The 13,276-nt window shown below is 32.0% G+C and overlaps 1 protein-coding gene across 1 annotated transcript; it reads right to left on the bottom strand.

The window, feature by feature from the left end:
- Nucleotides 1–535: 535 nt before the first annotated feature.
- LOC105803010 (60S ribosomal protein L18-2) lies at nt 536–2,289 on the bottom strand. Its single transcript, XM_012634943.2, has 5 exons — nt 2,193–2,289; nt 2,008–2,097; nt 1,786–1,914; nt 1,473–1,655; nt 536–870 (listed from the first exon to the last, which is right to left on the bottom strand). The coding sequence occupies exons 1-5, from the start codon at nt 2,193–2,195 to the stop codon at nt 712–714; spliced, it is 564 nt and encodes a 187-aa protein (XP_012490397.1). The 5' UTR covers nt 2,196–2,289; the 3' UTR covers nt 536–711.
- Nucleotides 2,290–13,276: the final 10,987 nt, after the last annotated feature.

Below are 13,276 nucleotides of genomic sequence, written 5' to 3'. Positions count from 1 at the left end.
TAATTTTATTGATGACATATAGAAAACCCATATTACTGAACAAAGAGCTAATTTCAAGAGAGCTCTTATTAAGCTTTCACAATTTCTAGTTGAAAAAACAACTAAAGAACCAAAGCTCATGATTTATTATTAAAATCCATTATTTGAGATTGGGAAGAACTAGAAATCAATTATTTAGATATTAAGGAGATAAATAATCTTCTTAATATATTTTAATATTTTGTTAATGAAAGAACAAATAACCCTATTATGAATAAAATGTTTAGGTTATTCTCATATAATAAGGCTAGAAAATTTTTGATCTGCAAATAGCAAGTTCAATTTCAAAAAAATTTTCAAAATATTTTTACATGCCTATGTTTTTACAAGCGATTTAAATGAAAAATTCCATACTATAAAATTTAGACTTGATCATGAACCATTTGATATAAGTAGTATTGAATGAAGTTTTGTTAAAGAAATAACAGTTCAAAATTTAGACATTGTCTATTTGATATTTTAGTCTGTAATTGCACCCATAAATACTCCATATAGATTTAGAAGAGGGAAAAAAAACTTTTTAATCAGTCCAAAATGTCCTTGATAAACAAAATTACAAAATATCCCCAATTATAATAATGTTCCATGGAAAAACAAAATAAGAAAAACTGAGAATTCTCATTTTCATGATAATAGGTTGATAAGTCATTTTGTTCCAGGGTAATCACAAACTCAAACCCTGAAGCCTTTGCTGTTCCTTCTTCCTCTAGCCCTCTCAAATTTCCTTCCCTTTGCCCGCACATAGGGCTTGGTGTGGCTGTGTGGCACACCAGGAGCTGGTCCGAAGTGCTTCACTGCCTCACGAGCATTCTTTGGACCTCGGAGGAGAACCTGCATATTTTCAGCATAGAATTTAGTCAATTTCCACCATTCCACAATGTTGATAAGCAAGAGAGCTCATTTCATCAAACATCTAATTAATATGTCAACAGAGAAACAATATGGAAGACACACAATCCAATGGTCTCATATTCAAAAATCAAAATATTTCATAATGGACGGAGGATTGCATATCTAAGAAGTTTCAAAAATGGTTTTTTCCAGATTTCTAATCACTATGGCCCTAACATACAACTTAAAACACTTAGGAATAGCAAGTAAAAGAAAAATATGGTAGGTTTTTACCAATTACATTGAAGTTTAAACAGTGTAGAAGAACAGTGTCCGTTACAAGTACAAATCGAAATAATAGCATAGTGAATTACTCATTCAATAGCTGCATGAAAATGGGGAAGGCTGTTTAACGTTTCTCTGGAACTGGGGGATTTGGCAGTTCATCCATTCTAAAATAGATGGTTTTATCATCTACCTTTCAACACAAAAAAAAATGACATTCCAAGGATAGAAAAGGCATACGAAACAGTCGAACCCAAAACCTGATAATCATTGTCATAAACGACTAGAAAAAAATTATAAGTAGAAGATTTGTGTACCGTGTTCTGTCCAAGAGGTGCTCGAAGAGCAAGTTGGTCAAATGTTAAACACTCCCCACCAGCTTTCTCAATCCTTGCCCTGGCCGTTTCAGTGAACCTTAACGCAGTAACCTTCAGCGCAGGAACTTCATACACACGAATGTCATCGGTGACAGCCCCGACTACCACAGCAATCTTATCCTCCTGGCCAATCAAACCCAATATCAACATCAATCACTCTTCACAAAATAAATAATAAATCAGAATGTCAAATGCAAGCAAAACATTCGAAACAAATCTAAAAATGGAGAATAGAAATAACTAAAAAAATTACCTTGCCCTTCATGAATTGAATCAACCTAGAAAGAGATAAAGGAGGCTTGTTGGTTTTGCTCATAAATAGCCGCTTCAAGATCACCGCATTGAATTTGCTGCCAGTTCTTCTTACCAGAAAACGGTAAAGCTGAATCACATGTCCAAAAAAATCATTTAAAAACATTCAATTTTTACCTCATGAAGCAGAAAAAAAATATATAAGACGAGAAAGAGAGGGAACCTTGACAAGGAGCTTGAGATATATATCATCAGACTTGGGAGCAGTTCTCTTCGTCTTCTTGCTCTTGCCGCCGGCGACCAAGTCGATACCCTGAAATTGCAACAAAGTAAAATCGTTACAAAAAAAAGTAAAGAGAGAAACGGCGGCAGAGATTTCTGTTAGGGCTTCGGAGAGCAATAAGATACCATAGCTGGTGAAACCGGTACTGCTACTCTTTTTTTTTTTTTTTTGCGGTTGAGGGTTAAGGGGAAAAGGCGGGGGGAGCCGCTGCTGAGTGAAGGAAATGGCCTTAAGAGAGGGGTGAGCTAGGGTTTTAAGATCCTACATTTATTTTGTTGGGAGAGAAGTATAAAATTCGGTTTGCCCATGGGAGCCATTGATTTTTCTGAATATCACAATTCTTAGCCGTTGATCTGAAGGTCCGCCAAATCAAATGATACTCTATTAAAGGGAGTCAGCCCGCCTGCTAAAACGGTGCAGTTTGGGTATTATAGAGCAAGCTTTGGGTTGTTCCATGGGCTGACAGATTTAAATTGCGCATGAAGCGATTATAGGCCCAATTTCTAAATCTATTTTCACTGTTTCCTTTAAAGGCTTAATGCATACTTTAGCCCCTGAAGTATAACATTTTTCCCACTTTGGTCCTTAAAATTTTTTCAGCCCACTTCAGTCTTTAACATTATCAGACATTCCCAGTTTAGTCCCCAATGTTATTAGGTGTTCTCGGTTCAATCTTTTGGACTTTAAAAAATTAGTTGAAATATCCAACCAAACATATATTGTCATGTGTTATACAATAACGTCATTGAACGTTATCATTTTTAAAAAACCTTAAAAATGTCTAAAATTACAAAAAATGATAAATTATTAAATATATAAAAAATACTAAAAATAAAAGCTTTAAAAATATTAAAATTTTATAAATTAAACATAAAATTATAATCTGTCCTACAACCATTATTTTATAATTAAATTTATATTCTATATATACAGGCGAATTTCATGATAAGAACAATCATCAATTTAGCTTAAAAATATGTTGTTAGGAGAGTAGTCCTAATCTCTGTCCCTCATCGTTTCTATAATATTTAAGGCTTAGCCTTCTCTTTTCTTCGTTTAATTTATTACACATTTAATCCCTCTTTACTTTTTTAATGCTGTCAAACGTATAGATATTATTGTAACAGCAGAAAAGGAATTTTCGAAATTAAATTAATGCGATAGGTCAATTCTAAAGGTATTAAAATAAAATCGTAACATTGTTAACGGCAAACAATGACAGATTCTGACTCGTGCAATTAAGGAAAATTTTCCATAAAATTTAACAAATATCCTTCCTGTTAATGCATGTGTGTAGCCACTATAATTACTATTCTTGAAACAAAACACAAAAATATTTTAAATTAAGTGGTGGTTTAATGTATTAGTTTATCCTAATATTTTTATTTGAAGTAGTATGTTTGGATACGTGGTGCGTTAATCTGCTGTTAATGTAAAATTTATAGTGGCGATGAGATTAGATATTATAATAACATTGTAACGTATGACAAAAAGTAAACTAAATGTACGGCACTACACCACACCGTCCATCTAAACCCATACTTAGGATGGTGTGTTTCTTTTATAAAAAAAAAGTTTTTTTTTCTTTTTGTATTTTTATGTGTTTATTTTATGAAAAATAATCTAATCAACATAAAATGATTTATACATCAACAAAAATAAACATTTTTCTTATAAAATAATTCACCCTTTTGAAAAGTAAAAGTCATATTTGAAATAAATCTTCTTTATAAATAATTTTATATTTATATAAAAATAATCAGATTCAAGCCTAATATTATTATATTAATAATGAATTTTGAATTTTAATTTTAAAATATTAAAATAATATCAAATATTATAAGTTTCCATATTATTAAATATACATATTCAATTATTTCTATCAATTGAGTTATGCCTCGTATTTTTTTGCTTTTCTTCCCCCAATTAAACTTTGTTTCTAGTTTCTCACTTAAACTCTAGTTTCTCACTTAAACTTTCAGAGAATTTTGTGTTTACGTTTTGAGTGTTCTTATTTTGAGTTTTAGGGTTTAGTTTTATCTCTATCTTTTGTGCTTTTCATTTTTATTGTTTTAGTGAAATTATTTTTACTCGTAGTATTTTATCCTATTCAGAGAGATTTTTTCATGTAAAATATTTATCTTCGATCTTTTAATTTCTCCGTTATTTTACTTATTCGTCACTTAACAAGTTTTATCCCCAACACTATCTAATAATAAAATAAACTATTAGTATAATTTATTATTTTAGTAAATTATTTAATATCACAATACATTATTATATAATAAAATAAAAGCATTTAAAAATGTTCAAATAATAAAAGAAATTGTTAATGTTAGCAACCAAGCTTGTCAGGTCAAGAATTGATCACCGCTCAACAAGGCAAACAAAAAATAAATAGTTGAACTAAGTATAATTGCCGGTAGTTAACAATAATTTCCCCTGTTACAACTAAAAATTACTGTTAAAATTTTGTATAGTTGATTATAACCAAGGATGGACTTAGGTGCGGGCCCTCGTCTTATTCAAATTTTTAACTTTTTTTTAATTTTATACATAAATTATCAGGTTTGGTTCACATTGTATAGCATTCGCCTTTTTTGGTCAAATTATATTTCATTCGTCCCCTTAAGCCATAAGGTTATACTTTATATTAACAAAATATTTTTCATATTTTAATTATATAATTTTAATAATAATCAAATATTGATGTATGATCGGCTTTGAAAGACTAAACTTAGAGGCCCAATATGGACTTTAAAGTCAAATTTCAAAATTAATTAATTTGACTCATACTCATATATATTAGGTTTAGTGACTTTTTGTATTTTGATTTGTATGTTCGCTAATAAATTATCTTCCTCTAATAAGGTGCTAACATTGTGGATAGAAAAAAAGGAGTTTGATGAGAACATAGTAAAAAATACAAATTATATTCCTCCCTGCTCGTTACACAAAAGACCTTTCGAAAGCAATAATATATTATTATAATCTTTAATAAATTATATTCTTTATTTGACTTTTTTCCTTTTTCCTAATATGTTGTTATTTAATATATTATTACAATCTTTAGGTTTTTGTTAGAGTTGTGTAATCCAAATTCTAAGAGATTCCTTGCAAGTCAAGTTAAACAAAATATATTTTTTTCTAGAAGATTTAGTATTTATTAGTATAATATATTTAGCATTTATTATCATAGTTTAATTGACCTACTAATTTAGCCTATAAATAGGTTCTTTTACAACCTTAGAAAACACACTCATTAGATATTAGAACTCATAACACATTTAGAGAATTTTGTGTTTACGTTTTGAAGGTTCTTTGTTTTCGGGTTTTCGGGGTTTAATATTTTATCTCCATATTTTCTACTATTCGTTTTTTTGCCATTATACTAAAATTATCTTTACCCTTTTCCACTTTAAATTTGTATGTTCAATTTTTTAATTTATTTTGCTATTTTTGTTACTTGTTGCTTAATCGATTCGATCCTAACAAGTGGTATTAGAGCTAGTTCAATTTTCATAAATCAGCCCGTTCACAGCAACAATGTTTGAAATTGAGAAGTTCGATGCTGAGTCAAATTTTAATCTGTGGCAAGTTCGGATGATGGCAATTCTAGTTCAAACCAGATTGAAAAAGGTTGTTACCCGGAAAAAGCCTGAGAATCTAAATCAAACAGAACGGGAAGAGCTTGATGAAAAGGCCTTGCTTGCAATCCAATTGTCCTTCGCAAATACGGTATTGCAGGAGGTATTGATGGAGAAGACCTCATCTGCCTTGTGGAAAAGGTTAGAAACTCTTTATACAACTAAGTCTCTATTAAAACATCTATTTACGTTTCGCATGAATGAATGTGAGCTTCTTAGAGATCACATCAGTCAATTCATTATTCTTTTAAATGATTTAAAGAACGTTAAGGTTTACATTGACGATGAAGATCAGGCTATGTTATTATTGTGCTCTTTACCCCCTTCATACAAGTCTTTCAGGGAAACCCTGATTTATGGCAGAGACAAACTCTCGTTCGAAGATGTGAAGGGTCATTTTTTGAGTAGAGATAAATTCGAAAATGAGTTTGGTTTGGATAGCTAGGCAGATAGGCAAGCTTCCGTTTTGGTAGCATCAAATAAACGAGACAAAAAGTGTCGCTATTGTAAAAAGTTAGGTCACGTCAAAACATATTGTTATAAGCTAAGAAATAAAAGAGATGTTGAGAATAACAAAGAAGATGTAGCTAGTGCTAATTTGGTCGATGAAAGCAGGGATGATTTCTTGTTAATGTCAACGAGCAATAACTCCAAGCTCACGTCCGAGTGGATCCTAGATTCAGGATGTTTTTCCACATGTGTCCCAATAGAAAATGATTTTTCACATACAGTTCGGTTGAAGGTGGAGTTGTACGCATGAGAAACGATTCATCTAATAAGGTAATTGGTATTGGTACTGCTAAAATTAGGATACACGATGGGACGATTAGGACACTCTCTGATGTCAGGTATGTACTTGATTTACAAAAGAATCTCGTCTCATTGAGTATTTTAGACTTGAAAGGATGCAGATCAACATCAAGTCGAGAGACATTACTGTATCTCGTAGAGCTCTCGTTTTGTTAAAAGGTAAAAGAACCGACAGCCTTTATATTCTGGAAGGTTCTACTATGACGGTGAAATCAGATGTCCCTCGTCCGTTACGGAGTTGAAGTCAACTCGTTTAGAGCAGAGGCAACTTGGTCATATGAGGGAAAAATGTATGACCGTTTCATTGAAAAGATATTCTTTTTTGGATGCAGGTTTTGAAAAGTTAGGGCACTGTCTTCGTAAAAATCAGACCGGGTTAGTTTTGATTTGGCAGTGCACAAGTCGAAGGCTAGAAGTCTTTCAGCTTCTAAGCATAGATTCGACTCAATTAATTCCCTACATAGTTCAAGATAGGCCCGTGGCGGGCTTTGGCAATGATGGCGTTATAAGAATTCATGTCAATGTGGAGATTGTTAGAGTTGTGTGACTCAAATTCTAATAGATTGATTGCAAGTCAAGTTAAATAAAATATATTTTATTTCTAGAATATTTAGTATTTATCAGTATAATATGTTTAGTATTTATTAGTATAGTTTATTTGACCTACTAATTTAACCTATAAATAGATTCTTTTACAACATTAGAAAACACACCCATTAGATATTAGAACTCATAACACATTTAGAGAATTTTGTGTTTACGTTTTGAGGGTTCTTTGTTTTTGGGTTTTTGAGGTTTAGTTTTTATCCTCATATTTTGTACTCTTTATTTTTTTGCCATTTTAGTAGTATTATCTTTGCTCACGGTTTTTTATCCTCTTTAGAGGAGTTTTTCTACATTAAATTTGTGTGTTCAATTTCTCAATTTATTCCGCTATTTTTTTTACTTGTTGCTTAATCGGATCGATCCTAACATTTTTCAATTAAATTATGGTCAACAAAAATATTGGATATTTTTTCAAGAAAAATGAGTCAGAAAGCAATAATAATCAATCGGTTTCTCAACCGTTTATTATTAATGGAGAAAAATCAAATATTGGATTTTCCCAAGCTCTTGAATGAGATATCAAGTCTTCTCAATCCCAAGCTCCTAAACGCGATATCGACTCTTCCTAAACTCCTAAATGAGATATCAAGTTTTTCCAAACTCCTGAACGAGATGTCGGGTCTTCTTAAGTTCTTAAACGTTCTCGTAAGGTGTTGAGAGTCGAAGCAAAGAAATGTGATGTTTTTTCTTTAGAGCACGATCTGGGTCATCGTAAATCTATTTGGGATTACCCTCCAAATCAATAGGACGAAGTCCATCGAGCTTACATTAAGTTTGGGTCATATCAACCGATGCCTCAAAGTGAGGTTTCAACATCTCTTCAGTATATTGATAATAATGGATACCGATTTCTCCCATTTTAGTAAAAGTTATTCCCGGATTGGCTTGAGTTTTCACAAAGTAAGAATGTCACATATTACCTTCATTGTTTTCTCTTCAACAAGCCATTTAGGCATCATGGGAATTCTTTTACAAGTCAAGGATTTCGATCATGGAAGAAGGTCAATGAAGGATCTAAATGCCCTTTTGTTACTCATGTGGGTAATGATGCAAATTCTTTACATAAGAATTAAATAAAAAATTATATCGATCTTCAAAATTTATTACAAAATATTGAGAAACAATATTCTAAACAAGTTGCAAAAATTTGATCAAGTATTTATCCTATTCTTGATAGAATTATTCGTCCTGTGCTAACTCTTCCCATGTCTATTGCAACAACCAAACGAGCATTTCCAGCCATGAAAATTGTAAAGAAAAGGCTTCGCAATAGAATGGAGGATGGTTTTCTTTCAACTTACTTGGTGACATGCATCGAAAACTAGCTAATGTGGCCAGTTAACTTGCCACGTTAGATGAGGCAAAGTTGAGTGACTATTTTTGTCGTCCTTTTTTTCTTCCTTATTTTAATAAACGACTCAATATTTTTACTTTTTGCGTAAATGATCCAATATGTTTATACTCCTTCTCCATCCGCCTTTGCCATAACCATATTTGGCATCACCATTGTTGACTTCCAAACCACCACCCTATCATTTTTTTCTTTTTCAACCCTTCAATAGAGGAGTCACCGTGATTTTGATTTGACTATATTTTTCTGCTGCCCAAAGCCATTAACTCTGAAAAACCAAATCGAAATGAGATTGGAGATAATTTTGGGTCAAACTATCAGTACCCACAACCAAACCGATAAGGAGAAAATCCTCCAAAGCAACATTCAAGCGATTCAAGAACCAAAACGACTCGAATTTGTTGAGATTTTCATGGGATATGATGATATAAACAAAATGATCGTTGATTAAGCTAAACAGCATGAACTTCATTGCCAACATTATCAAGTTGCATAAAACAAAACCAGAAGCAAAACAAGGGGAACATCCAAACAAACCAAACAATCAGTTGAACCTATGATTTTCGGGAATAAAGAAAATGGTTCCTCCAAAGGGACAACCGAATGCTGACAAGTGAAATTCTGGGTCGGGTCAATGATTAGCAAGATCCCAATGTCGAAATTAGATTGGGTATTGTAGCAAAGGAGGATGAGATGATAGATCAGAAAAAGAGTGGCAAAGATGGTCGGCAACGAAAGTTGTGGTCGAAGTGAGGTAAGCCCAGTCATTGGAAATGGATTTGAATCGGGTCACGAACCTAAGGGGTAATCTTGAAAGGATATCGAAAATGGTATTTTGGGGTAATGACAATGAGGAAGCCATGGTTCTCAACTTTCTTCCTGAATAAGAAGAATTAATTCAAGGGTCTTATTTGTTCTTCTTTTTGGGTGTCTAGTTTTTTTGAAAGTTAGTAGGATTGATTTGTTATTTATTGAAAGTTAAGAGACTGAATTGAAAGTTGAGTGACTGTTTTGTCATTGAGATCAAAGTTGAGTGATTGTTGATGTAATTTACCCTTATATATATATATTGGGTTTGAAATAAAGTGGTGGTTATGTCTGTAACAAACAATGGTTAGTAGGACTGCTTTGTTATTTTTTGAAAGTTGAGTGACTGAATTAAAATTAGAGTAATTGTTTTGTCAACTGCATTAAAATTGAGTGACTGTTGTTATAATTTACCTATATTTTTGTAATAAGGCCCAATTGGCCCAGATTATTTACAAAACAAAAATAGGCCGTCCAGGCCCAATAGTCCAAAACCTAGCCCACCTATCATCTCAAACTTCCCAAACCCTAGCCCTCATGTTCAGGTCGGCGCCGCAAGCCCCCATGTCGCTCTCTGCCTCCAACGACTCCAGTCGGCGCACGTTTTGGAGCCAACTCCCCCGCGCATCACGCCCTCACCGCCCCAAATCTCGCGCATTCTCCGCACGTATTACCTGCAGCAACAAAAATAGCAAACGCAAAAACAAAGCAAAATCGGGCAACAAAATAGGAACAAACAACTTTGTTTTTCTATTTTCTTTTTTTTCATTTCGGCTATTTAAAGCCGTGGAAGATCAGTGTAAAAAGGGGGGAGAAATAGAAAGCTAAGAAGAGCTCAGATTGTTTTTGATTCAAGGTGAATCGGGTTTTTTTTATATTGTATATATATCTTTTTTTTCCTTTTCTTTTGCGTTTTTTTTTTAAAGAAATAACAAAAAGGGAATCTTACCTCTTTCACCGGCGACGCCAAGGGAGGCCGGCTCCGTCGCGATCGGGGCACGAGCACGGGCAAACGGCGCTAGGACGCTAGGGATTAAACCCTAGCAGAGCGCCGAATAAACATTTTTTCCTCATTCGGATTCAAATGATTTTAAAGGAGAAAAAATTGTTTTAAATAACATGCAAAACAGCGTCGTTTCGTCCAGGCCCTGACCCGCGCGGTGACCCGACCCGAAGGGGAGGATCCGCGCGCTCTGACGTCATATGGTCAATTTGCGCATTGAGTCCCTCCTGTTCGTGGCGCGTTGCAATTAAACCCGTTTGTTTTTTAAAAAATTAGGCCGCATATTTGATCGGCGTTTCGATTCAGTCCTTAGCTGCGCAGTGTTTTGAGAGGATGGATTAATTTCCACTTGGGTCCTCCTGCTGTTGTGCGCACTTTAATTGAGTCCATTCGCGTATTTTTTTTAAATTTTGACCCTCAAAATTCTTTTATTTTCGATTTAATCCTTCATTTGACATTTTAGTTTTTTTTAATATTATTAATATTATTATTGCATTCTTACTGTTATATTATTTAATTAGTTTTGTCATCACTATTATTTTCATTATTTTGTTATTTTATTTGCACGCATCTTTCATATACATATTCTTTTATAATTACATGTGCATTTTCCATATATATATATATATATATATATATTCTATTAATATTTTATTTTCATTATTTCCTATACATACATATATGCGCATAGTTTTTATATAATGTACATGCGTTTTCATAGTATACCCATGCATTTTTTAATAGATATATGTTTTTATAATATATGAATATTTTAAACTTTTTTGTGCTTACAAGCAAATTTTGATATATGTATACTCTTATATTTTTTTACTTTTGAAAATAGTATTTATGTATATTACCATATATTTTATTTTCATATATTATTCTTCATTTTTTTACAAATAAATATATATATATATATAAATATACACACACATTTTTAGAATATATGTATTTCCTATATTTTATCGTAATAAAGATATATTCATTTTCTATAGTATATACACATATTTTAAAATCTTTTTCTATATTATACATATATATACATAGGTGTTTTAATATATACATATACGCATTTTCCTGTTTTACCAATACATATGTGATTATACATTTTACTTTGTAAATAAATACATATGCATACTTTTATACTTTTTTAATGCATGTATCTCTATTTGTTTTATCGATATATTTCATTCATTCTTTTTGTCTGCAAATGTACGTGTATATTATACTTGTATATATATTTGTAAATATTTATGTATACATGCTTTAAATTAAAGGATTTGTATCATATGGTACATTAACCCTTTTAACATACCCCTTCAAAAATATATTTTGGTTTTAACTATTCATCAAAGTTATTTTCTTGATTTAAAGGTTTTTTTTTTGAATAAAAGTATTATTTGAGGTTTGGGATTTTCGAGGGAAATTGAGCCCTAACGTATTGGGTTCTGATTTTCTTTGTTAATCCTAAATGACCCAGAATATTTTTATTCAAAATGCATAAAAATCATTTTTGGGAACTTAACTTATTGTGCCCTAACGTATTGGGTGTGGCATGTTACTTTCTCGAAATGAGGATTTTCGTATAAAATAAAAGTGACATTCAAGTGTGAGGATTATGAGGAATTGTACCCTAACGTATTGGGAGTTGATTTCTTTACATGACTTGAACAATTGATTATCCTTTTGCCAATTTCATCATTCAAGCTTATTTTAAAATCTTTTTTAACTTTCGACACTAAGACATTAAATAGTCAATTTGGTACCGATTTTTGGGCGTTACGAGGGTGCTAACCCTTCCTCGTGTGAATCGACTCCGAACCTTTTCAAAATTCGCAGACCAAAATAATTTTTGAGGTGGGCCGGTCACACCTTAATAAAGGATCGGTGGCGACTCCAGTTTTATTTTTTAAAAGTCAACAACTAAATTTTCTTTTCAAAAAAGTGGTTTTGACAATTTTAATTTAAAATTTGAAGGACAGCTTAACTTATTTTCGAAATGAGATGAAGCTTTTTTGGAGTATGTAATAATCACACATTAGGTGTACTTTTTAGAGATTGTGTTATTTGATATGTTTTTACTTTGTCACTTTTTACTTAACATCTCTTTATTTGAGTTGTAAGGGAGTATAAATGTATTGATTAACGATAATTTCGAGGCTATAATTATTCATTATAATTATTGTAAGAGAGGGCAAACCAAGTAATTGTGAATCATTTTTCTAACAATCTACAAAATATATTAGTTCTTTTAGGTGAACCGGACTCTAGTGGACCAGGTGTACTCCTTTTAGTTGGCATAACTGCAGAATATAACTAATCCCTCACCAATTATTTGGTCGCTTTCGTCTCTACTTCTACTGATTTTGAGACTACAAAATCCATTATATCACTCAAAGTTATTCCCCATCTAAAGTACATATTTTCATATAATTGTCCTTCTTTGTGAACAACCATTACTAGTTTACTAATTAGTAAGATAACTACTTACCTACTCTGGTTAACAATTAAGAAAATGAAAATGAGTCCGAAATTTAATTACAAATTCTTCATAAATTAAAATATAAGTTTGTTATATATATTAATTTGTAATTTCTTTATTCATAATTTTTATTTTATTTTAAAGGTTAAGGTAAAATTTCAATATATATATAGGAAAAAACTAAATTGGAAAAGAAAATGGTTTTGGGACGTGCCCCTTCAGAATCGTATTCATCGAAATAATTATTTTATGATATAAGGAAATGTCAATAGCTGGCTTGCCTTAGAAGAACTATGTCTGATGTGTCCAACTCCAATTGATTTTTTGTTATTTAAGTGTATTTTGTTTACCTTTACTTTTTCCTTTGAAGACATTTCTCCGGCCGCCACGCCGTCGTTTTAACGTGAGGGAAATGTCAAACAAGTCTTTAACATTCCCTTTCGCAAATTGGAAATTACGAACAAGCCCATACCGTTGGTCTCAATCACATTAGTGTCAAT

Source organism: Gossypium raimondii, chromosome 11, assembly GCF_025698545.1.
Source record: "Gossypium raimondii isolate GPD5lz chromosome 11, ASM2569854v1, whole genome shotgun sequence".
In the NCBI taxonomy this organism is placed as follows: Eukaryota; Viridiplantae; Streptophyta; class Magnoliopsida; order Malvales; family Malvaceae; genus Gossypium; species Gossypium raimondii.
Note: the sequence above shows the minus strand (reverse complement) of the source record. Positions and strands in the feature narration are given on the sequence as shown.

What these genes read in the sequence shown, in the direction of transcription:
- LOC105803010 (XM_012634943.2), bottom strand. An exon ending in TTCAATTCATGAAGGGCAAG is followed by an intron (nt 1,656 to 1,785) that starts GTAATTTTTTTA and finishes TTGATTGGCCAG; the next exon opens with GAGGATAAGATTGCTGTGGT. An exon ending in CACCTCTTGGACAGAACACG is followed by an intron (nt 871 to 1,472) that starts GTACACAAATCT and finishes GAAAATATGCAG; the next exon opens with GTTCTCCTCCGAGGTCCAAA.